Source organism: Hypanus sabinus, chromosome 3, assembly GCF_030144855.1.
Source record: "Hypanus sabinus isolate sHypSab1 chromosome 3, sHypSab1.hap1, whole genome shotgun sequence".
Taxonomy (NCBI): Eukaryota; Metazoa; Chordata; class Chondrichthyes; order Myliobatiformes; family Dasyatidae; genus Hypanus; species Hypanus sabinus.
Genome location: NC_082708.1, coordinates 30,105,864 through 30,132,563, shown reverse-complemented (window position 1 = coordinate 30,132,563; position 26,700 = coordinate 30,105,864). Strand labels below are relative to the sequence as shown.

At 41.3% G+C, this 26,700-nt stretch overlaps 1 protein-coding gene and 1 long non-coding RNA gene across 3 annotated transcripts in view; both read left to right on the top strand.

Moving 5' to 3' along the window:
* LOC132391146 (uncharacterized) overlaps positions 1 to 19,973 on the top strand; it is a 37,120-nt gene extending 17,147 nt beyond the window's left edge. The window contains exons 6-7 of the long non-coding RNA XR_009511095.1: positions 14,908 to 15,017; positions 19,735 to 19,973. This is a non-coding gene — a long non-coding RNA (uncharacterized LOC132391146). The remainder of the gene's footprint in view (positions 1 to 14,907; positions 15,018 to 19,734) is intronic.
* A 2,855-nt stretch (positions 19,974 to 22,828) lies between these two features.
* Positions 22,829 to 26,700, top strand: part of LOC132391145 (anosmin-1) — a 196,098-nt gene continuing 192,226 nt past the window's right edge. For both annotated transcript variants that reach the window (XM_059963969.1, XM_059963968.1), the window contains exon 1: positions 22,829 to 23,084. In XM_059963969.1, the coding sequence (XP_059819952.1) occupies positions 22,899 to 23,084 (186 nt within the window). In that variant the 5' untranslated portion in view covers positions 22,829 to 22,898. The remainder of the gene's footprint in view (positions 23,085 to 26,700) is intronic.

Sequence of the window (26,700 nt, the reverse complement as noted above, 5' to 3'; positions counted from 1 at the left end):
TGATGACGGAGAGGCTAGCGTTCATAATGGAGCTGGCTGAGTCTACAACCCTCTGCAGCATGGGATCCTCAATGTTCTCCATGGTACATCTGTAGAAGTATGCTGTTTGTTGGTGACATACCACATCTCCTCAAACTTATTAATTCTCTGCAGTGTTCCCTGGTTGCAATGTGGTCAATGGACTAATCCAACTCTTTGCACTCAAGTCTCAATCCCTCCGATGCCCTCCTAGCCCCCATCGCTTGCCAAATTGCAATTAATTTGAAATCCTGCACCTTCCTTGAGACAATGTGTACTCCCAGTTCTCTATCTTCTCCAAGTACCTTATCTTCTGCGCACCAATAAAACCAGTTTTAGAATTCTTGTTCTCACTTTAAAATTGGTTCATTGCTCTGTTTCACTGTAGTTTATAACTTTAGTGCTCTGCCAAGTTATCAGAGGGGCCACAATCCAGTAAGCTGGTTAACCTGCTCTGGTGAAAGTTGAAGTAACCGTGTCAGTTTTACTAGCGATGTAAACTCTGCTTCCTCTTTAAGGACAACAAATAATTTTCAGTGAACCTTTTCAAAAATAGTTTCACTTTGTTTAATAGACTGTCTATGGAGTTATTATTTTATATCGTTGTACAACTACAGTATGTTTGCACACTTTTTTCAAAAACACTATATACTACCTCTTTAAATGTTTATATATTCTGAACCTGCGCCTTTTCCCAGTTGTGTAATAGAAACTGCCAAAACTTACTTCCATTAAGCTCACTATCGAATGGTGACAAAGATGAAGGACCTGGGAACGCAGTTGCTCTCAGTGTGAACATTTTGTATGTGTGAGCACTACTTGTTCTTAATCATTTGATCAAAAATCCAATATACAGGATTTCTTGCTGCTTTGTCTATGACTTTAAGCCCCACAATTGCTAAATAGACAATAACTTTCTGCGCCTTATTCTGAATATGTGCAAGTCAACTACTGTCAAAAACCTATGTTAACCCAAGCAGCAATAATTTAACTAATCCTGTAGTTATATACCATTAAAATGACAATGTCTATATGTATCCTTATGTCATTCAACACACAAATTCTGAACCATCCTCAATTTTAACCTTAAAATGTTTTTTTTGGGTTTGAAGGGGCCATGAGAGAAGCAGGAATCTTGGGTGATGTTAGAGAGAGAAGGCACTACTGTGACACTATGGTAGTGAAGAATTATATGATATTTATATTCAATGACCAATGTCTATATTGTGGCTAAAACTGTTTGACTGGACATTTTACTCCACAACAAATCTGGTAAATGGGAGAATTAGCTGCAGAGAACAAGAAGCAAAAGGATAGAGAAGCACAGTACAGGACCTCCGGCCACAAAGTTTACTGACTTTTTACCTACTCTAAGATCAATCTAATCCTTCCATCCTACACAGCACTCTATCTTTCTTTCACCCATGTCCCTATCAACGGGGATCTTAAATGTCCCCGATTTATCTGCCTCTACCACTACGCTATCAATGCGTTCCACACACCTACCACTCTCTGTGTTAAAAGAAACTGACCTCTGAAATCAGCCCATACTTCCTTCCAATCATCTTAAAATTCTACCCCTTTGTATTAGCCAATTGTTGGGCTGCATTTGGATTATTGTGTACAGTTTTGATCACTGCACCACAGGACTGTGCTGGAGAGAAGACAGGGAAGATTCACCAGAATGTTGTCTGAACTGGAGCGTTTTAGTTATGAAGAGAAATTGGATAGTTTGGGCTTGTTTCCCCGGAGCGAGGAATGCTGAATGGTAACCTGTTAGATGTATATAAGATTACGTGAGGCATAAATATTTTAGATAGTCATTTTATTTTTCCTGTGGTATGAATATCAAAAACAAAAGAGCATTGTTATATCATAAACAGAACCAATTCTACAGATGCCAGAAATCCAGAGCAACGTACACAAAATGCTCTGCAGGCCAGAGAGCATCTATGGACAGGGATAAATAGTTGACATTTTGGGCTGAGTCCCCTTACTTTCCAGTTCTGTTGAAAGGTCTTGACCCAAAACATTAATTATTTATTCCTCTCCATAGATACTCCCTGACCTGCTGAGTTCCTTCAGCATTTGGTATGTGTTGGGCATGGTTATCTGGTGAGAGGGAAGTGATCTGAGGGATAATATCTGGAACATGCTGCTGGAGAAGATGGTGGAGACAGATACAATTACTATTTTCAGGAGGCATTTAGACAGACATTTAAATAGGCAAGGCAGAGAATGATATGATCCTAATGCAGGGAAATTGGATTAGTGTAGCTAGGAAGGTGGTAGTGTAGATTTGGTGGCCTGAAAGGTTCATTTCTGTGCTGTACAGTTCTATGATTCGGACTCTGTGCATGTGCCTGAGACAACTTGCCATAAAATGTGAATTTTCCAATCTAAATCAAGATACAAAATTGTAGGTAATCGAAGGATGCACAGCATAACGTTGGTGTGAAGTGCTTGAAGAGGATATCAAGTTTTCCTCACTGTTTGACTTAGAAAAGTTGTTGTTACTATGGGAAAACAGAGTGAGCGATGTCGAATGAACACAAGGTACTGCTCAGAATGGAATTAGAGAAGGAAGTAAACACCAGGTCAGATCTTCACAGTCAAAACAGTAAACAGAAAACAATCAGGAATACCAGAGAGATAAACAGAGCTCAGAGCTGTGTTATTATTGTGGTTGCAACTACTCCCGTGAAGTACAAACCCCATTTCCAGAAAAGTTGGGATATTTTCCAAAATGCAATAAAAACAAAAATCTGTGATATGTTAATTCACGTGAACCTTTATTTAACTGACAAAAGTACAAAGAAAAGATTTTCAATAGTTTTACTGACCAACTTAATTGTATTTTGTAAATATACCCAAATTTAGAATTTGATGGCTGCAACACACTCAGCAAAAGTTGGGACAGAGTTGAAATAAGATTGAAAAGTGCACAGAATATTCAAGTAACAGCGGTTTGGAAGATTCCACATTAAGCAGGCTAATTGATAGCAGGTGAGGTATCATGACTGGGTATAAAAGTAGCGTCCATCAAAGGCTCAGTCTTTGCAAGCAAGGATGGGTCGTGGCTCACCCCTTTGTGCCAAAATTCGTGAGAGAATTGTTAGTCAGTTCAAAAGGAACATTTCCCAACCCAAGATTGCAGAGAATTTAGATCTTTCAACATCTACAGTACATAATATTGTGAAAAGATTCAGAGAATTCAGAGACATCTCAGTGAGTAAAGGGCAAGGTTGGAAACCACTGTTGAATGCGCGTGATCTTCGAGCCCTCAGGCGGCACTGCCTAAGAAACCGTCACGCTACTGTGACAGTTATAGCCACCTGGGCTCGGGAGTTCTTCGGAAAACCATTGTCACTTAACACAGTCCGTCGCTGCATCCAGAAATGCAACTTGAAACTGTATTACACAAGGAGGAAGCCATAAATCAACTCAATGCAGAAACGCTGGCGAGTTCTCTGGGCCCGAGCTAATCTCAGATGGACCGAAAGACTGTCGAAACGTGTGCTGTGGTCAGATGAGTCCACATTTCAGCTAGTTTTTGGAAAAAACGGGCATTGAGTTCTCCGTGCCAAAGATGAAAACGACCATCCTTATTGTTATCAGCGAAAGGTGCAAAAGCCAGCATCTGTGATGGTATGGGGGGGTGCATCAGTGCCCATGGCATGGGTGAGTTGCATGTATGTAAAGGTACCATTGACTCTGAGGCGTATATTAGGATTTTAGAGAGACATATGTTGCCATCAAGGCAATGTCTCTTCCCGGGACGTCCATGCTTATTTCAGCAGGACAATGCCAGACCACATTCTGCACGGGCTACAACAGCGTGGCTTTGTAGACCCAGAGTGCATGTGCTTGACTGGCCTGCTGCCAGTCCAGATCTATCTCCTATTGAAAATGTATGGCACATCATGAAGAGGAGAATCAGACAACGGAGACCACAGTCTGTTGAGCAGCTGAGTCTTATATCAAGCAAGAATGGACAAAATTTCCAATTGTAAATCTACTACAATTAGTATCCTCAGTTCCAAAATGATTAAAAAGTGTTATTAAAAAGAAAGGTGATGTAACACAATGGTAAACATGCCTCTGTCCCAACTTTTGTTGAGTGTGTTGCAGCCATCAAATTCTAAATCTTTGTATATTTACAAAATACAATTAAGTTGGTCAGTAAAACTATTGAAAATCTTTTCTTTGTACTTTTGTCAGTTAAATAAAGGTTCACGTGAATTAACATATCACAGATTTTTGTTTTTATTGCATTTTGGAAAATATCCCAACTTTTCTGGAAATGGGGTTTGTAAAACGTCTTGCTTAAGGTTGGCAGCGTAAGTCAACTGAGTCAGCTAGCAAGATTGCCAATCATGCACGTCAGAATTCATCTGTTCATGCAGCCTGCTTCAGCCATTGCTGAGATTAAAAACACATCTGCTGGTTTGTGTCTGCTTTTGCTGTTCCCCACACTCAACAGAGCACTCAGCCGTGGATAGAAAATTCATAGTTCACACCGATGTACAAGTTGATGTAAGTGCATCTGTCATGGTGAATGAAAATTCAACCATCTTCTCTGATGTCCTATTACATAATGGAATAAAAACTTAAGAAAAGTATTATTTCTAAGCAACATGATGAGGGATGTACCGCATTATGTGTTATGCCTTTCTATAAGCACAGGGATTGTTCCTCTTTCGGAATGTGTATTGTTTTGAGCTGGACAACAATGGGAACAGTTACGTTTAGATAGTTCTCAGCAGTGGTATGGATAATTAATTATAGATACAGACAAAGATCAAACGGTTACAATTTACGTTGCTGTCCGTAGGGTCAATAGTTTGCGCTAGAGTTATTGGATTGAACTTTCCTTTATTGATCATCCCTGACAATGGTTATTTTATTTTTATTTGGACATACAGCACAGAACAGTCACTTCCAGGCCAACAAGATGCATCGCCTAGCAACCCATCCATTTAATCCTAGCCTAACCACAGAACAATTTACAATGATCAATTAACCTACTAACGGGTACGTCTTTGGACTATAGGAGGAAAGTGGAGCACCTGAGGAAGCCCATGCACTCACAGGATAGACATACAAACTTCTTACAGAGCACGCCAGAAATGAACTCCAAACTCTGATGTTGTGCTAACCCATGCATGCAACCCAATTTTGTGTATAGATTATATACCTTAACTTAAAATTGAGTTTTAAAATAACTCTTTTGTACAGATGAACAGTGACATGATAAAATAATGTACATAACAGGCATTCCACGTAGCATCTAAATCTCTGAATGCTGGCAAGTCAATTGATAAGCATGGTCCATAGATAACATGGTTGGTGGTTACTCAATGTGTATAATCATTGAGTCTCCAAAAAGACATTAGCAAAAATAATCAAAAGTATAATAGCACGTTGTCTATAATCATAAGCAAAAACCAAAAAAAGTGTGGAAATATTTCTTATAGATTTTAGAAAAGATTTTATTTAGATACACTGTTAAGATTTGGCTTAGCTTTAAGAATGCCTTAGAGGGGGTAAGGTGTAGATTCACTAGAATCCTTGAGGGTAAATTATAAGAAAAAGGCGTACCTCTCAGCCCCCATCTTGTTCCTCCTTAGTAGACGGCTGGCCAGGAACCCATCCAAGCCCTCGTGTTTGGAGGACAGGAATGACATAGTTGCCTTCAGTGTTTGGCTTTAGATATACTGGCATTGGTGGAGTAGGAACCATGAACAGGGAAGCCGATTGGTGCACATGAGACATAGTCTGTTCGTTCCACTGGTCCTGCTGGGCTTTCACATATCCCCAATGAAGATACTCAGGACACTGAAGTGCCGGTATCAAGGTTCATCTCCATTTTCAGTGGTTAAGGTCCGGGTTGAGTAAGTGAAGGTGTCACATCGCTTCAAGGAGCTTCGGAACTATCCTTGTCGCATTTCTTCTGCTTCCTCGCCATCTCTTGTTGTCGTGGAGCTCAGAGCAGAGTGTTTGTTTTTGGGCCATCATTCATGATTGCATTCCTGAGTGCCATTGGAGGCTCAGTGCTTGGGGTATTAGCCTGGGAGGCAACATTAATGTTGGTTTGCTTATCCAACCTTGCTGATGAGCCAATCAGATCTGATGCACAACCCTCCTCTCTAAATCAGAATAAAATTGAGCGGGTCTGTCCCAACTCTTCCAGCTCATTTACAGAGTAATTCCTCCCTCCTCCTCCACACCCATTCCTTGCATGCTCCCACTGCACATTAAATTCACCCCATGAGAATGTTTGGAAGCTCACTCCCATACCTGCTAAGATGTTATTCCAGCTTTGCTAGTTACAACTTTACTGTTTGCCTGACCACATTCCCCTCCTGATTTCATCTGTTCTCTACATAATTTGCTTCCCCTTCTATTTGTGTCCCATTCTGTCCCTGTCCTTGTTTATTCTATCTTTTTTTTCTCTCTATATCCCTCCTTCCTTCATCTTCTTGCCTGGCTCCAGGTAGAAGGACATCGACCTACAATGTCAGTTTTGTATCCTTTTCCACACATGCTGCTCGACTTACTGCGTATTTCTAGCATTTGTGCTAATGCTTCATTAACCCAGAAACGAGTTGATTTGAATCTTTCTCATGGTCACAACCATCTAAGTACAACACCATAGTTAAATGAAGGCCACACTGAAGTAATGCTTTCATAGATGTAATTTTAAACATTATGATCAATGAAAAACAAACATAATCTGAAAAATACTGAATTCTAATAGCACAATCATAAATGGCCAAACAAAAAGAGATATTAACAAGATTTACCTGTTGCAATACTAAATATAATAGCTATTGGAAACATGACCAGCTGGATAATAGTTGCTTTTTAGACACGTGTTTCTATAGATGCTGGAAATCTTGAGCAACACACACTGAGTTCTGGAGAAATTCAGATTGCCGAGTTCCTCACGCATTTTATGTGAGTGGCTTCTATAAGTTTTACTTAGCTGAGAATAATTAGTGAACGTAATTGACTGAAGTAACAATGGCAACTTGTTGGGCTCATGGCATTCTGTGATCTGTGTACTTTCCATACGTAGTGTAGTTATATCATTTATTCAGAATATTGCTGAAATTAAATTATATATTCTAAAGATTTATCTCTTTCCAATTCTCTATCCTCCAATTACATCTCAATGGTTTTCTCAAAACCATATCTTGTTTAAATTTAGAAAAAATTAGAAGTGATACCTTTGATCCCTCGGTTAAATTTGAAGAAACTTGGAGGCCTTTTATTCAATATTTTCACAGAATGTAATTTGACCTTCTCCGATTCCTTTATATTATTCATTAATTTGAGTAGTGGAGCGGAGTTGATGACACTAATAATTTTTTTTGATGCAATAGAATAGCTCAGCTTTTTTTTTAGTTTAGGTTTTAGTTGAGTTTAGTTTAGTTTACTTTGTTTTTGATTTTTCAATTTGGGGTTTTTCTTCCATTTTTTTTGTATTTTGTTTATATCAAGGGTTTGGGAGGTCTACAGTATTGGTGTTACCTATAGTTTTTACTCATGTGTTAATTGCCAACAATGTAATCTCACTCCCTTTGTACTATTACGACTGTTATGTATCTGTTCTTGAAAAAATTTAATAAAAAGATTGAAGAAAGATTATATATTCTAAAGGTATATAATTTGAGTAGTCAGTACAGTGGAGTAAGATACCATTTAAGTTTAACATAAGTTAACGCAGGAAGGATTTGCTACCCGCATGCATGAACCTTTGCTTTTGATTGTTCAAATTTCAAAGTAAATTTATTATCAAAGTATGTATATGTCACCATATATTAGCCTCAGGATTTTTTTTCTGTATATTTACACACAGAAACACAACTGAATCAATGAAAATTTACACACAAAAATGGACAAACAACCAACATTCAAAAGAGGACCAGCTGCAAATACAGATAAGAAAACCCACATATTAAATAAATAAATAATATTGAGAACATGAGATTTAGAGTCCTTGAAAGAGAGTCCATAGGTTGTTGAATCAGGTCATTGTTGAGGTGAGTGAAATTTTTCTTGCTGGTTTAGGAGGCTGAAGACTGAAAGGTAATAATATTCCAAAACCTGGTGGGGTGGGACCTAGAGTTCCTGTACCCCCTTCCCAATGGCAACAGTAAGAAGAGAGCATGGCCTGGATGGTGAGGGATAGTGTGATTTACTTAACACAAACCTTTCTATCTATTCATAAAATTGTTAAATTGGTAAACCGGTTTATTATTGTCAAATGTATTGAGATAACGGTGAAAAGCTTGGTTTTGCATGCCTTCCACACCGATCATTTCATCACAAAAGGGCAGTGAGGTTGTGCAAGGAGAAACAATAAATGGAATATACCGTTACAGCTATAGAGAAAGTGCAGGGCAGGCAGACAATTCTGGCACTGTTTGTAAGGAGTTTGTACGTTCTCCCCATGAACGTGTGGGTTTCCTCTGGGTGATTTGCTTGCTCCCACAGTCCAAAGATGTAACCGTTAGTAGGTTAATTAGTCATTTTAAATCATCCTGTGATTAGGCCAGTGTTAAATAGGTGTGTTGCTGGCCAGTGTGGCTCATTTAGAGGTGTGTTCCACATTGTATCTCTAAGTAAAATTAAGTAAAAATAAAACAAATAAGGTGTAAGGCTACAAAGAGGTAGGTTGTGCTGTCAAGAGTTCTTCTTGTCTTACTATGGGACTGATCAATATTCTTTTAACAGTAGGATAGAAGCTGTTCTCGAACCTTCGGGCTTCTGTATCTTCTGTCTGATTGGAGGAGGGAGAAGAGACAATGATGTTAAAATGAGTTTCCTCTATGGTGATATTTGAACAAGATGTGGATCTTGTTTGAAAAGCTGTCATTAGTTGCCCAAACTGCCCTGGAGAGGTTATAGTGAGCTGCTATGCTATACCACTGTATCTCTGGAGCTACTGAAATGGGCTTTTGGAAAGGGAGGTCCTGGATTTAGAGCCAATGATGAGGAAAGAAGAGTCCTATGTTTCTTAGCTAGGGTGAGTAGAAGCCTTCAAATGGAGGTGTTCCCATTGCTTCCTGGCCTTGTTTAGATGGCAGTGGTCATCTGTTTGAGAGATGCTATCAAAGCACTCTTGGGAACCAGCTGCAGTGATTTTTTTTTAAGATGATACAGACCACAGTCAGAGTGCAATGGAACTGGAAGGACATGTCTGAGATGAGTCAGTCAAGATGGCTGCTTTATCCTGGAGGGTGTTGAGCCATCCTCACCTAAACAAATGGCACACTCTTGTGCCAGAAAAATGGTGGACAGCATTCAGGGAATCAAAAAGTGACTCATTCGCCACAGGATGCACAACTTCAGACTCGCACTACTGCCATACTATTTATATAGCCAGTTCATTTTAATTTCTGGTGAATTACAGGTCCCCTGGATAATAATAATGGAAATTTAGATAATAGGCACTCCCTTCCACATAGGCAATATGGTAGTGCAGCGGTTAGTGCAATGCTTTACAGTGGCAGCTGTAAGATTGAGGTTCAATTCCCACTATTGTTTGTAAAGCATTTGTACTTTTTCCCTGTGACCTTGTGGGCTTCCTCCCATTTCCAAAGATGTACAGGTTAGAGTTAGTGTGTCATGGGCATGCTATGTTGGCTTTGGAAGCATGGCGACACATTCAGGCTGCCCAACATAATCCTCATTGATTTGATTTGATGCAAGTGACACATTTCACTGTATGTTTCAATGTACATGTGACAAATAAAGACAATCTCTCATCCGTGAGAGTCATTAAATGGAACCTGTGCAGCCCAAATACTGCTTGCCACTTTTCAGTTCATCCTTGAACGTTTCCATGTCTGGCTGCATGCAGGCGTGTGATATAATTTTTTCTGAGGTGTTACAAATTGAATGTTGAGCCGTTATCAGCCAACATTGCCACTTCTGGCACAATGGAAAGAAGAGCATTGCTGAAGCAGCTGAAGATGGATCGGCATAAGGCACTGTCCAGAGGAACTCTTGACAGAGGTCTCCTGGGGCTGGAATATGTGATGCCAATAACCAGAACCTGTAAAGTATGACTCATGACACGATAGATTCTATTCCCATTCACTTCAGTTGTACTAGGGGTCTCTGACACTTAAAGCCAGTTTTTATCTCAGTCTGTCTCTGAAATACAGTGCTTTAGCCAATGGCTCTGTCAACAACAACTTAAACAACATTAATGATGACAGGGTTATCATTAATGTTGTTTTAAGTTGTCATTATCTGGCTAGTACTTCTAGATTTTGGAGACAGGACCTACCCATACAAGTGTAGCAGCTTATTTTTGAGGCCAACCTTCAGGCATCAGCTGCTGTCTGATCCCGTAATCTGCAGGTACTCTTAGTTGATTGCACATAACAATCAGGAAGGGTGTAATAAAGGAGAAGAGGAATACAAGAGTAAATACAAAACAGCAGAATGATTGTAGCATGGAAGACAGCTATTCAGCCTGAGAAATCTGCATCTGGTCTAAGAGCATTCTAGCAATCATTAGTTCCAATATTGTATTGAATACTGAAAAACCTAGATGGAGTGGATATGGTGAGGATGTAGCCAATAGTGGGTGAGTCTAGAACCAGAGGACCCAGCCTTAGAATAGAGGGATAACCCTTTGGAACAGAGATAAGTAGTTTCTTCAGCCAGAGGATGGTGAATCTGTGTAATTCATTGCCATGGATAACTATAGAGGCCAATTCATTGGGTATATTTAAAACGGTGGTTGATAGGTTCTTGATTAGTAAAGACTTCAAAGATTATGGGGAGAAGCAAAAGAATGGGGTTGAGAGAGATGATGGACCAGCCATGATGGAATGGCAGAGTAGACTCGGTGGGCAGAATGACTTAATTCTGTTCCTATGTCTTATGGTCTTTCACTCTCCGCATAACCCTATATATTCTTTCCTTTCAGGTACTATCCAGCTTCCATTTGAATGGCCTAATTGAATCTTCCTTCTCTACAATCCCCCATTATTCATTCTATCCTCTTACCTCTTGCTGTCCTCATGTTACTTTTGGGTCTTTTAGTAGTGATCTTCATTCTATGTCTTTAAGTATCACCTTTCCTTCAAATTGAAACAGTTTATCTGTTTCTTAATTTTAGCTAACTATTTAAGACCTCTTCTGTTGCAAGGGAAACAATTCCTGCTTCTCCAGTCTACCCACTTAACTAAAGCTCCTCACACCTGGAAACACTTGTTAGACCTATTCTGCATCTCAGATCATTCCTAAATTAGTAAAAACTCATCTTGACTTCCACATGACTCACGCCTGGTAATTATACTCTGCACATCCAATCAAGTTCATCATGACTCATAATCTCTCCAAGATCCCTTGTGGTTCTTAACCTGTTCTGTCTCTTTAATGAACAGCGCAAGAAAAAAAACCCTTTCTAAATTCTTGTGCTCTCAAGCTGCTATTGCCTTTTCCTGTTATTGGTAATGTAGTGAATTTCTTGATGCCATCTTTTACCTGTCAGCTTGCCACCAATTACATAGACCTGTCTACATCTCCTCCTTACAGTTCACCGTGCCTGCAAGTTTTTTTCTGTCATCTGAAAACCTGGTGATTACACCCTGTATATTAAAATATCGGAATCAGAATCAGGTTTAATATCACTAACATTACCGTGAAATGTGTTGACATTGCTGCAGCAGTACAATGTAATACACAATAATGGAGAAAAAACCGTGAATTACAGTAAGTGTGTGTATGTATATGTATATATATATATTTAAATTAAATAAGTCATGCAAAAATAGAAATAAGAAAGTAGTGAGGTAGTAGTCATGGGTTCAATGTCCAAACAGAAAACTGATGATAGAAGCGAAGATGCTGTTCCTGAATCATTGGTAATAGGACATGAGCTGGGTGATGGGTCTTTAATGACAGGCATCACCTTTTTGAGGCACCACTCCTTGAAGATGATCTGAGATATTACAGAGGCTACTGCTCATGATGGAGCTGACAAAGTTTACAAATCTCTGCAGCTTGCTTTGATCTTGCGCAGTAGCAACCCCTCCTATACCAGGTGGTGATGAAACCGGTTAGAATGCTCTCCACAGTACATCTGTAGAAATCCTTGAGTAGTTTTGGAGATATACCAATCTTCTCAAACTCCTGAAGAAATATAGCTGCTTTTGTGCCTTTTTTGTAGCTGCTTTGAAATGTTGGGTCCAGGTTATATCCCCAGAGATACTGTCACCCAGGAACTAGAAATTGCTCACTCTTTCCACTTCTGATCCCTCTGTGAGGATTGGTGTAAGTTTCCTTGTCTTGCCCTCTCTGAAGTCCTCAATTAGTTCTTTGGTCTTTCTGACGTTGAGTGCTACAGCACCACTCAACTAACTGGTATATCTCACTACTGTACGCCCTCTTGTCATCATCTAGTATTCTGCCAACAATGGTTTTATTATCAGCAAATTTATAGATGGTGTTTGAGCTGTACCTAGCCACATGTTCATGGGTGTAGAGGGAGTAGCGCACTGGGCTAAGTACATAACCCTGAGGTGCACGAGTGTTGATTGTCAGCAAGGTGGAGATGTTGTCTCCAATCCGCATAGACTGTGGTCTGCTTACTGGTTAGGAAGCTGAGGATCCAGTTGCAGGTCCAGGTTCGGGAGCTTTTCGACCAGAACTGTAGGAATGATGTGTTAAATGCTGAGCTGTAGTCAGTAAGCAGCATCCTAACGTAGGTATTTGTATTGTCCAGGTGATCCAAAGTGATCCAAGATCTATCACCTCATCAAAAACTTTATCAAATTATTAACACTTCATTTGCCTTTATCATTATCTCTAATCAATCAACACTTGTTCAATGTTTCTAGAACTTCTTCCACCACTGAATGGTTTGTAATTAGTATTTATTCATATAAATGTTTTGCCCCTGAACCTAATGATGCTTGGAAGATTGTAGATAATCCTCTGAACTTCCTCCTCATATTCCCTCAGCAATTTCAACCAAGTGATTTATCTACCTTATTCACCTCATGCAGTCTATCTAAATCTCAATTCCATTTTTCTTGCTCACACTACAACAGCATCTTCTTCCTTGGTAAAGACTCAAGTATTGATTTAATATTCAGAAATGTGCTCGATTTAAGAGCTGAGTCGAATAGGAAAGGTCAAGTACTGGCCGTATCAAGGCAGTGGAGCGCGAGCCTGTGGGTAAGGAATGGTCTGAGGTTTGGACGATTTAGGTCCAGGCCAGATTGAAATGGTCAGGCTCAGAGGTGAGAGGTGGGCTGGTTCAGCTCGCTGTTTTGCGAGGTTTGCTTGACTCCAAGGCTGTGGCCTGCATCTAGTGGACTTCTGAATCAGCTGCAATGATGCCTGGCATGGTGAACCTCAGTTCTGAATGCTGTTTGCTTGCTTTATTGTTTGCAGAATTTGTTTTTTCTCTCTCTCTGCACACTGGGGGTTTGAAGGTCTTCTTTTTCTTTTACTGGGTTCTATTGGGGTGCTTTGATTTGTGACTGCCTATAAGGAGACAATCCTCAGGTTGTGTAAAGTATACAGATTTTGAACTTTGAAGTATGCCAGTTTGAGTATCCTTTCTGTTTGGTTGATCAGCTTGTCACCTTTTCCCTTAAAATATTTTAGATTCACTTTATGTTTCCTTCAAGTCTTTTCTTACGATCCCTGTGTTTCACCATCCTTTGTACATACAATACTGCTCTTTAATTCTCTATTTCAATCGTCCAGAGGCCCTGGCTTTAACTTCCTGACTCATCTTCATGAGAGTGAGCCTGCATTGTTGCTGAAATATCTCCTCATTAAGTGCTGCCATTGTTTTAATACACTTGACCTGGATCAGATCAGTCTTTAATACTCTTTAAATTTGTCACTTCTCCACTTGTTTATTTTTGCATCATGTTACGCTTGCTCCTTGACTGATGCTTGCTCCACTAGTTTCTCGAGTGTCTCAGAGACTTGTTTCTGAGATCCAGTCCAGCACTGCAATCTTCATTAATGAGTCAAAAGTGCATTGTCCATGAAAGTTCTGAAAGCACGTCAGAAACTCCTCCTTGCCTTTATGCTACAGTTATCCCAGATGCTATTGGGATAGTTAAAATCCCCTATTATAATAACTTGATGGATTTTGGAAATCTTTATATTTTCTCTCTACACTTTCACTCCAATATTATTCCCACTAGAGAATCAGCATCAGGTTTTATATAACTGACATAAGTCATGAAATTTGTTGTTCTGCTGTAGCAGGACTCTGCAATACACAATAATAAAACTATAAATTACAGTAAGTGTGTATATATATATATATAATAACAAAAGAGAGCAAAAATTAAAATAAACAAGATAGTGTATATGGGTTTACTGACCATTTAAAAATCTGATGGCAGAGGGCAGAGAATAAACCCAGTTATGTAATTGTGTCATCTTGTTTCTTGACTGTAATCAGAATCCACATAGGGCTATCTGCTGAACATTTGCTGGACTCCCTCTTTTAGAACCATAGAAAACCTACAGCACAGTACAGGCCCTTCGGCCCACAAGGTCGTGCCAAACATGACCCTACCCTAGAAATTACTAAGCTTACCTATAGCCCTCTATTTTTCTAAGCTCCATGTACCTATCCAAAAGCCTCTTAAGAGACCCTTTTGCAGGTATGCTTCTGCTAGTTAAGGAGAATGAGCTGGTATACAATATTCCAGGTGCAGTCTCACCAGGACTCTCTATAATTGGTATGAGACATCCTCCTTCTGCTCATGAACTGCAGGCAGAGAGATAATGGGTGACAGCTACTGTATACAGGCAAAAACAGGACAAGCAGGTGGTTATGGTGAGTCGAAAGAATTGAATCTAAATAGATTCTGTCCTTGATCATTCTAGGGTATCCTTGCTCTCACTCTCTGGCACTGCGAAACTCTCCCTAATTAAAGTTTAAAAAAAGGAGGCTGTGAACTGAAATAGAAATGGAAAATGCTGGAAACACTCAACAGGTCAGGTAATTTCTGTCAAAAGAAACCTAAAGTCTACATTTCAGTTTGAAGAGCCTTTGTCAAAACTGTAAAAAAAGAACAGCTAATGTTTCAGGAAACATTACTCTGTTGTTTAATTTCCCTCTTAATCATTTCTGTTTCTTTCCTTTCCATCTTATCTTTTACACCGTGTACCCAGAAACATTTAAAACTCATTTCTACCCTTTATTTTAACATTCCTATCTCTGTTACTGCCAAGACATCGTGGTAATTGCTCCTGTAGTTCACTGACACTATTTAACATATTTCTTGTATTTACAGACACTGTAGACCTATCACAGACATTCTTGTTCTCTCCTTTGGTCTGGTCCTATCAAAAAAACACCTTCCTGTTTCTCTTTCTCACGATGCTTACCTCACCCAATCACTCTTTTTCCCCTCTCCTTTTCAACATAAGCTTTCTGGGTGCACTTCCCATCTATATTAGTTTATATATACATGAGGTTATTGACACTAACTGTACTGAGCTGCAACCCATTCAGCTTGTACAGGTTCCACCACATTCGTATTGGCTCCAATAATCAAGGAACTTAAAGCCTCCCTTGTAACGATTAATTCAACTTTATATTTATCTGGGCTATCCATCTGTTTTAATTTCACAGTTTGTTGCACAGGAAATAATTTGGAAATTACTACCTTTGAGGGCTTAGTTCTTAATTTCTTTCTTAACTCATTGAGATCTGCCTTCTCTCCTTTTCCTATTTATGTCTACGGGACTGATTTGGACCGGAACCCAGAGTTATTTACCCTCCTTGATAGAATCACCTGCACATGCTCAGTGAGACCCTTTGCCAAGAAACTCCCTCATCAGTTCTCAGAAGTACATACTGATAAGCCCCAGGAGTCTCTTGCACAACTCATCTGCACTTTAGATGTGGTATGTAGAACTGGGGGAGAGGCACAGTAAGGGGTTTGCCATTCGAGTCTGATGTGAATCTTTGGTATTCTCAAAGCTTCGTTCAGCCAAAGTGAGATCTAAACAAAATCTGGTCCTTCGGCCCACTGAATCCATGCTGACTCAACCACTCATTTAATCTAATCCTACATTAATCCTTTTTCTTTATTCTCCCTACTTTCTCATTAACTAACTTCAGATTCTATCATTTAGCTACACACTAGGGCCAGCTTACATTTGTTAATTGGCTACTAAAGGAGGAAGAAGGTACAGGAGCCTCAGGAGTCACTCCACCAGGTTCAAGAACAACTATTACCGTATTATCAGCAGTTACCAGTGGAGTTCCACAGGGGTTAGTGTAGGGACTGCTGCTTTTTACGATGTATGTCAATGATTTGGACTATGGGATTAATGGATTTGTGGCTAAATTTGCTGATGATAGGTGGAGGATCAGTTGAGGAAACAGAGAGCCTGCAGAAAGACTTAGATAGTTTAGGGAAATGGGCAAAGAAGTAGCAAATGAAATACAGTGTTGGAAAGTGCATGGTCATGCACTTTGGTGGAAGAAATAAACAGGCAGACTACTATTTAGATGGGGAGAGTATTCAAAATGCAGAGATGCAAAGGGACTTGGGAATCCTTGTGCAGGATACCCTAAAGGTTAAGCTGCAGGTTGAGTTGGTGGTGAAGAAGGCAAATGCAATATTGGCACTCATTTCTAGAGGTATAGAACATAAGAGCAGGTATGTGATGTTGAGGCTCCATAAGGCACTCCTGAGACCACACTTGGAGTATTGTGTGCAGTTTTGGGCTCCTTATTTTATAAAGGATATACTGACATTGGAGAGAGTTCCGAGAAGATCCATGAGAATATTCCAGGAATAAAAGGGTTATGTATGAGAAATGTCTGGCAGCTCCTCAGCTGTATTCCGTGGAGTTCAGGAGAATGAGAGGAGATCAAATGTTAAAAGGCCTGAACAGATTAGATATGGCAAAGTTATTTCCCATGGTAGGGGATTCTAGGACAAGAGGGCATGACTTCAGGATTGAAGGATGTCCATTTAGAACAAAGATGCGGAGAAATTACTTTAGTCAGAGGGTGGTAAATCTGTGGAATTTGTTGCCACGAGCGGCTGTGGAGGCCAAGTCATTGGGTGTATTTAAGGCAGAGATAGATAGGTTCTTGATTAGCCAGGGCATCAAAGGGTATGGGGTGAAGGCAGGGGAGTGGGGATGTCTGGAAGAATTGAATCAGCCGATGATTGAATGGCGGAGCAGACTTGATGGGCCGAATGGCTTATTTCTGCTCCTATTTCTTATGGTGTTACCCCTCAATTATCATTCTCTTAAACCAGAAGGGACAACTTCACTCAACATCACTTACCCATTACTGAACTGTTCCCACAACCTGTGCACACACTTTCAAGGACTCTTCATGTCATGTTCTCTATTTATTGATTACTTATTCATTACTGTTATTTCTTTTTTCTATCTTTTTGTATTTGCACATTGTTGTTTTTTTGCTCATTGGTGCAGTCTTTCACTGACTATTGTGGATTTGTTGAGTATGCCCACAAGAAAATGAATCTTTGGGTTGTATATGGTTGTGTAGTGTGTACTTTGATAATAAATTTACTGTGAACTTTGAACCAACATAACTCTGGAGGAAACTAAAGCAGCCAGAGGAATCCCCTGATAGATATAATTACAAAGGTGGCATCCAAAGTCAGGACAGAACCCATGCCTCTATGAGGCTGTGGTTTATATTGTGCCATTCATTCTCAGCTCAGGAGAGGTATAGAAGCTTGTTCGCAAAACTCGAAAGATTCATTTAATTATATATTTTTAAAGAAAATCGGGGAATATGGATTCATACATGAATATAGCACTGAGGTACAGTACTGTGCAAAATTCCGAGCCACTTAGACTTTTAATAGACAATAGACAATAGGTGCAGAAGTAGACCATTCGGCCCCTCGAGTCTGCACTGCCATTCTGAGATCATGGCTGATCATTCACTATCAATATCCAGTTCCTGCCTTGTCCCCATATCCCTTGATTCCCCTATCCATCAGATATCTATCTAGCTCCTTCTTGAAAGCAACTTTTTATTGTTTTTTAGATGGTGTGGCCTCCACAGAGCCCTGATCCCAACATCATTGAGGCTGTTTGGGATTATCTGGAGGGAGGGAGGGAGAGGGAGGGAGGGAGGGAGGGAGAGAGAGAGAGAGAGAGAGAGAGAGAGAGAGAGAGAGAGAGAGAGAGAGAGAGAGAGAGAGAGAGAGAGAGAGAGAGAGAGAAGCAATTTTGACTGACGAGTCAAAATTTGAAATTTTTGTCTCAAATAGGAGGCAGTTTATCCGTAGAAGAGCTGGAGAGCGCTATATGAAACAACTTCTGTGGCCAACAGTGAGGCACAGTGAAGGTTCCCTGCCAGTTTGAGGCTGCATTTTTGAAACTGGAATTGGTGATCTGGTCAGAATTAATGGAATCCTCAATGCTGAGAAGTACAAGAAGATTCTCAACCATCACATAATACTATAATGGAAGCATCTGATCAGTCCCAACTTCATGATGAAGGAAGAGTAGTAGATGTAGAGTATATCAATTTCAGCAAGGCATTTGATGAGGTACCCCATGCAAAGCTTATTGAGAAAGTAAGGAGGCATGGGATCCAAGGGGACATTGCTTTGTGGATCCAGAACTGACTTGCCCACAGAAGGCAAAGAGTGGTTGTAGATGGGGCATATTCTGCAAGGAGGTCGGTCACCAGTGGAGTGCCTCAGGGATCTGTTCTGGGACCCTTACTCTTTGTGATTTTTATTAATGACCTAGATGAGGAAGTGGAGGGATGGGTTGGTAAGTTTGCTGATGACATAAAGGTTGGAGGTATTGTGGATAGTGTGGAGGGCTGTCAGAGGTTACAGCGGGACATTGATGGGATGCAAAACTGGGCTGAGAAGTGGCAGATGGAGTTCAACCCAGATAAGTGTGAAGTGGTTCATTTTGGTAGGTCAAATGTGATGGCAGAATATAGTATTAATGGTAAGACTCTTGGCAGTGTGGAGGATCAGAGGGATCTTGTGGTCCGAGTCCATAGGATGCTCAAACCTGCTGTGCAAGTTGACTCTGTGGTTAAGAAGTCGTACGGTGTATTGGCCTTCATCAATCGTGGAATTGAATTTAGGAGCTGAGAGGTAATGTTGCATCTATGTAGGACCCTGGTCAGACCCTGCTTGGAGTACTGTGCTCAGTTCTGGTCGCCTCACTACAAGAAAGATGTGGAAGCCAAAGAAAGGGTGCAGAGGAGATTTACAAGGCTGTTGCCTGTATTGGGGAGGATGCCTTATGAGAACAGGTTGAGTGAACTCGGCATTTTCTCCTTGGAGTGATGGAGGATGAGAGGTGACTTGATAGAGGTGTATAAGATGTTGAGAGGCATTGATTGTGTGGATAGAGGCTTTTCCCCAAGGCTGAAATGTTTGCCACAAGAGGACACAGATTTCATGTGCTGGGGAATAGGTACAGAGGAAATGTCAAGGGTAAGTTTTTTACTCAGAGAGTGGTGAGTATGTGGAATGGGCTGCTGGCAACAGTGGTGGAGCGGATACGATAGGGTCTTTTAAGAATCTTTTAGATAGGTACATGCAGCTTAGTAAAATAGAGGACTATGGGTAACCCTAGTAATTTCTAAGGTAGGGACATATTCAGCACAACTTTGTGGGCCGAAGGGCTTGTATTGTGCTGTAGGTTTTCTATGTTCTATGTTTCATTCTGCAGCAGGATAATGACCAAAAACACTTGGCCAAGGTCATAAAGAACCATCTTCAGTGAAAAGAATAACAAAGAGTTCTGCAACAGATGCTATGGCCTCCACAGAGCCCTGATCTCAACATCTGTGAGGCTGTCTGGGATTATTTGGAGAGACAGACACAAGCACGACAGCCACAGTCTACAGAAGAACTGTGGCAAGTTCTCCAAGATTCTTGGAACAACCTAGCAGTTGATTTTCTTATAAACTGGCACAACAGTGTACCTAAGAGAAATGACACAGTTTTAAAAGCCAAGGGTGGTCACACCAAATATTGATTTGATTTAGTTTATTGCTCTATAGTAGTTTTTTGATATTTAGAAATTCTTCAGTATTACTGAAAGCATCTTAATTTTACAGAATTTTTTACATGTGCCTAAGACTTGCACAGTGCTGTAAATGATTAGTGATTAATAAGTAATTGGTTTAATATTGTCACATGTACTGAGATATATGAAGTGCTTTGAATGGCTGGTATGACACATATGAAAAACTCCATTCCTGCCACATTGGACAATCACCAATATGCTTACCAACAGAACCACTCTATGCCAGATGCTTTAGTATCAGTCATGCACCTGGCTCTAACACACCTAGAAAATCAGGACACTTATGTCAGAATGTTGTTTCTGGATTTCAGTTTGGCATTCAACACGATTGCCTCACAGAACTTAGAACAAACTCCTGCTCCTTGATGTAAATGCACCACTGTGAACTAGGTGTTGTACTTTATTTATTTATTTTTATTCAGCAACACACTGAGAAGTAGGCTCTTCCCACCCTTCAAGTCATGCTGCCCCAGCAACCCCACGACCCCGAATAACCCTAACCCAATCATGGGACAAATTACAATGATCAATTATCCTACCCAGTTTGTCTTCGGACTGTGGATGGGAACTGGAACATGTGGGGGAAACCCACGCATTCCACGAAGAGGACGTACAAAGCCTCTTTACAGAATGGTATTGGAATTAAACTCTGAAGTCTGGAACACCCTGAGATGTAGTCATGTCACGCTAACTGCTACGCTACCGCGGCGCCCAACTTTCTAACCAACGGACCTCAGGTAGTCAAGATGCATAATTGCTTCTCTCTTCCTGTCATCCTTGGCATGGGTGCCCCCCTGCCCAGCTGTACACTCTGCTCACACATGACTGCATGGCCAAACACCCGAGTAATCACATTGTCAAGTTCCCTGATGACACACCAGTGAAGGGGCTCATCACCAACGATGATGAGATGGTCTACAGAGAGGAGGTGGAAGAGCTCAAGGCCTGGTATCAGGCAAAGAACTTCTTTCTCACTGTCAACATGACAAAGGAGATAGTTATCAACTTCAGGAAAACTCATGCCACTCACAATTCTCTTTACACTGGCAGCACAACAGCGGAAGCAAGAGCACTTTCAAGTTCCTGGGAGTGCGTTACCTTCACAACCTCTCATGGTCCCTTAACACAATCAGAAGAGATCATCAGGGAAGAGGCATCCAAGCCAGGACCACCAGGTGCAAACCCCAAGTAATAAGGCTGATTCACACCTTCATCCACTAACCCACCTCTCTACACCCCCAATCACCACAACTTTATAACTTCCTGTCTGTCATATATATATATATATATAGAGAGAGAGAGAGAGAGAGAGAGAGAGAGAGAGAGAGAGAGAGAGAGAGAGAGAGAGAGAGAGAGAGAGAGAGAGAGAGAGAGAGAGAGAGAGAGAGAGAGAGAACGTGCACTGAGGTGCCTAAGACTTTTGCACACTACTGTATATTATGTCTTTTCAGTTACCAAGTAACACTTACTCCAGCTAAGCTAATACAAAGCTAAATACTCTTATTTCAGTTCCCCAACCACCTTTCCATTTTAATCAATATACAGTACTGTGCAAAAGTAGACTGTTGAACAGTGGTGTATTTATTGTATTTTTTCATTATTGTGTTTTTTTTATCTTATTGTCTGATTTTGTACTGCATCGGATCCGGAGTAACAATTATTTTGTTCTCCTTTGCTCTTGTGTACTGGAAATTATATTAAACAATCTTGAATAAAGTGACCAGCTTTTGCTTGGATGCAGTCCAGATGCTCATTCCGTACATAAATACGCCAAGGTGGTACGAAAAGGAAAGAGATAGAATGCAGAATAAAGTGTTAAGAGTGCAGAACATAAAGCGCTGGATTTTGGAACCAGTATAGAGGTGAATGGACATGAACAATAAAACTGGGACCTGTATCTCCATGTGGATGTTTGCAGGGAATGAACTAATCTGGCAGATGATTGTGCTGAAAAGGAGCAAAACAAGTTGACTGGGAGAGCTACGTTTTACTGGAAGAAGAAATAGTAAGTATTTTTAGATAGGACCAGACCAAGTGAGAGAGATGCGAGTTTGTGACAAGTCTACAGTGCATGCAGTCATATTATCTTTTAGTAAGGAGGCACTGAGGCAATTGAGCAGCCATTATCTCACAGGCAAGGAGTTGAAAGTCTAACTCCTGCTTCTATTCTTAAGGTTTGCTGTTGTAATGAGGGATCATTTGTCGTTTGATATTATTCTTGCAATGCCCCCTGGGATAGCTTGTCACATTAAAGGCACCATGCAAATGAAATTTGTTGTTGCAGGAGCCTCTTGTGGAAACGTTGTCTGATCCATTGGATAGTTTATCCCGATTCTTGCTGCCTGAACTGAATTCTTTTCTATAATTTAATTACTTTAATTCAAATTGTAATTGAAGTTCCAGTTCCATTTGTAACCATAGCCTGTCTTGAAGCTTGCTAATGCTCCAGGGATATGAGTTAAATCTTTACAGCCACCTCGGTTGATTACTAATAGTGGCATACTTAAAACTGGCGGATTTTTCGCTTCTCCACTTTTAAACACATTCTGCAGCGCATTCCTTGGTGGGAGGGTGTGTGTATGTATAGAGAGGGGACTGGGAGTCCGCTTTGCGCCCGCCTCCTACCTGTCAGTCAGACCTCCCTAGGCTAATGGGAGCTTCGTGCCGCCTCCGGGAGGCGGTGACAGGAGTTTTGACTTCAGCCTGAGAAAGGGCTGTGAACCTGGAGACTGAGAACTGCTTGCGTTCAGGACGGGCTCGTCCACCAGCTGCTGAAACATCCACCCGGAGTGTTGCCCTGGCATTAGATGGCTCGATGCAGCGCACTGGCTACCCGTGTGGCACTGGCCCTGTGGATTACAGCCGGATGGAGCTGGGCAGGTCGCAAGCAAGAGGAATCGTTCGCCACCGACAGTGTTTCCAAAGCGAGATGTACTTCGCGTTGTCTGAGCCTGCACATCACTCGTCTCTCAGCTTTGTTCAAGAACTTTCAGGTAGATCAGACAACCCCCTCCTCTCTAACTCTTAGCGACAGCTACACACACACGCAAACACACACACACGACCATTATTTTGGCTTGAACACAGCGCGAAGTTTTGATGAGCTTTCGCTGAGAACGAGCAGAGTTCATTAGGTGCTGAAGACAGGTTCAGGTAAGATCGGAGATATCCAAAATAAATACTAATTTTTGGCTTGAAATGAGTGAGTTTCATTTCACCTGCTTTTCACAAGAATTATAACTGAACCTAATCTATGAGAATCTCACACCGTTCGTTCATAAAACGCAATCTTTACTTTTTGTGCTATGGAGTTCGGCATTTGAAAGAGGTGAAAGTTAGTGCTTCGTTCTACGTTGTAAGGCGCTAATGTTGAGTATAATAGCATTTATGAAAGAAGAGGGGTTGAAGGTGCTTGTGTCAAACCACGTGAACCGACACAATGTTTGAGTTAGCTGTCTTTTGGGGTCAAATTCAGAGATTTTGGACACTTGTGAATAAGCTGGCAAATGCATTATGAACGTAACTGCTAGGAATTCCATCAAATCTCGTTACTGAATTTTCTTCAAAAAGGAAGCATTATCACTTATTAAAACCGCACATCTCCGGAATTGGCATTTTATTTTATAATGCTACGCCGCGATTTTATTTCGCGTCCCAGGTCCGATTCGATTCGAAATGATTCCGGTTCCGACGCATGCTGTCCAGTCTCGCCGTGGAGGTGAGTTCTGCCTTTCTTGGGCGCGACGGCTACAGCAAGGACGGTGGGCAGTTGCTGAAGTTGCCCGTTTCGGTGACGGATGTCGCATCTGTCACCTTGTAACTGCGGTTTAGTGAGAACAAGGTAACACAATGCGGAGGGTGGGGGTGTTGAGATCTCTAAGTGACCTGAAGCCGTCAGGGTCTCGAGTGTTTTTATTTCGTCGTTCTGTGACTTGCGTCTCCCGTAAACCTACAATGGGGATGGAAAATTGCAACAACGACGCCGGGCAGCGTTCAAGCAGGTCTGGCAGCATCTGCACGTAGGGGAGATACTTCAGGTCAGTGACTCCCTAATAACGGAGGAGACGTTATTAACCATCATTTCAGATAATGCCCTGCTGTCGAAAATAAGTCATTTGTACCACTGCGATTGTAAGCCCCGGTTCTTAACAAAACTTTGATACCGAAGGCAGCAGAAAGTCGACGGAGCGAAAACGGTGCCCGACTTGGACCCTGGCAAGGAGTTAGCAACCTGTGAAAATCCTAACACAACATGATCAATGAAAACACTCTGCTTCGTTGTAGGACAATTCCTAGGAATACTTCCATTCACACTGCTGATATTGGGCGAGTTGATGGGGGGGAAATCACAATTGTAAATCCACCCCACCAGTAAAATCACCGTTGTAAATCCTCCCGCGTCCCATCACACACGTCATATAACATCTATGCACACGGAAATCTAGGACTAATGAAATGGGCGCCGAAAATCTACAGCAGTGTGCGTCCTGTGGGACTAAACATTATTCACTCGGTTGTGATAAAGCGAGCATGCTCTGCATCACAGTCCCCAAATGATATTCAGCGGAATGCAGCACATTACGAGGTACAGTAGGCAGAAGAGCACAGGCTTTTCCGTTTTGCTCAGGGGCCGAAAGGAAGACTGGTCGCGGGCAATGTGCTGCCACTTCTCTGTGGTGTTAACTCATTGATTTGCCTTTCAAAGGAATAACTTCACAGCGTGACGAGAGAGATAGTCAACGATTTGGGAATAGTGCAGCGTAGAAACGGACCATCGTGGCCACAGCTCCCGTTTCTATTTGTCTCTCCCCTTTTAAATGCCCCCTTATTTCTTAAACTTTTGGAAACGGCTTCCATCAAGTCCGAAAATGTTGGGAGTACTCAGCAGACCAGGCAGTGCCTGTGGGAGTAGAAATGCAGATGATGCTTCAGGAACTGGTGTCAAATACCAGCGTTCATGTCCCAGGAACCGAGTGAGGTTAGAAATGGCGATAAATTACAGATAAAATCAATTGAGGAGGCAGAGGATTTGTTGGGACTCCCCTCGTTCTGTCTTGACAGAGTACAGTGGTGGTGGGGAGGGGGTGGATAGCCTGGAGTGCTAACGCGTTCCGACCAGGAACGTTAAAGCTCAAGACTCACCCGCACTGACATGGACATAGTTGAGCCAGGGTGCAGCAACTCACAAAGTTGCCCTGGTTTCAGACAACCTTAGGTGGGGAGTTTTCAGATTAAACACCCTGAGGATGTGGCTATTGAAGAGTTACCTCAAACGCGGTCTTCAGTTCGCTGCCATCCCCCAACTCATCAAGGGCTAACTCTCTAACCAAGCGAGCATGTTCAGCCGACTGAAGGCTCAGCTGATTCACGTTTGCCCACACGACCCCAGACCGAGCGCCTGTTTCTCCGCCCCCTTCGCCCTTCCATTTCGCGATTCCACGCCCCATACCCATTCCCCCCGCCCCCTTTCTTCATTTACACAATGCGAAAGCCTATGCAACTTTGGATGGACACCGAAACAACGAGGGAAAGTCGCGGGTATGTCTTTTCACCTGGGTATGAAGTTGTTCATTTCAACAAACATTATGGTGTATGCCACCGGTTTCTGACGCAGTCTTATGAGCTAATTTTAATCTGAAAGAATTATTCTTCTACTGTCAGTGTGCTGTGTGGGTTTGGACGATTATCAAGCGGGAGCGCAGGCTCGTGTAATGAAGAGAAAGGCATTGGTGGGGATTGAGGAACGTTTTTGAGAGATGCATTGGAATATGCCCAATCCAATCAAAATTCCATTGCATGTAAAATTCCAGCCAGTACCAGAGAAGGCCATGATAATAATTGTACAATTTGTCCTTTTAGTGAGGATAACCACAAAGGCTGCCCCAATTTGGAAGTAATTTGTTTTGAACTTTGGAGAGGGGCTTTGACTGGGTAGCGGTGGAGAAGATGTTTCCTCTTGTGGCAAAGTCTAGAATTAGGGTTCTCTGAATTTATATTTGTAATATAAATATATAGTTAAATTTTTTTGCCCTCAGAAAGTCATCAGTGTTTAAACATTTTTTTCCACAACGGGCAATGGCAACAGAATCGCTGAACAATTTTAAAGGCAGAACTGGGTAGAGACTTGATAAGCAAGGGGATGAAGGATTACTGGGGTAGATGGGAACACAGAGTTGAAGTCACAATCATATCAGCTGTAATCTTAGGGAATTATGGAATGAGAATGAGTGTGTTTTGATTACTCCTGCACATAATCAAAACACATAAAATGCTGGAGAAACTCAGCTGGCGAGGCAGCATCTATGGAAAAGAGTAAATAGTGGATGTTTCAGGCTGAGACCCTTCATCAGGACTGATGTTCCTGCACAAAATCCCTCTGTACAGTAAATGTCAGTATCATGCAAAGGAATTTCAATTGAATGATTGAAAATACAGATGAGTGTACTGAACACAACACCCAGGGAGTTCTTTCGCATTGAATCCCTTCTAGTCCTCAGAGGGAACTTACCCTATTGGAGCTGTTCAGTCCAACAGTGGACAAAAGTGTATTTGCTTTTTTGTGTTTTTTTTCCTGAAGAGGGAGCTAGATTATGATTGTAAAATTCAACA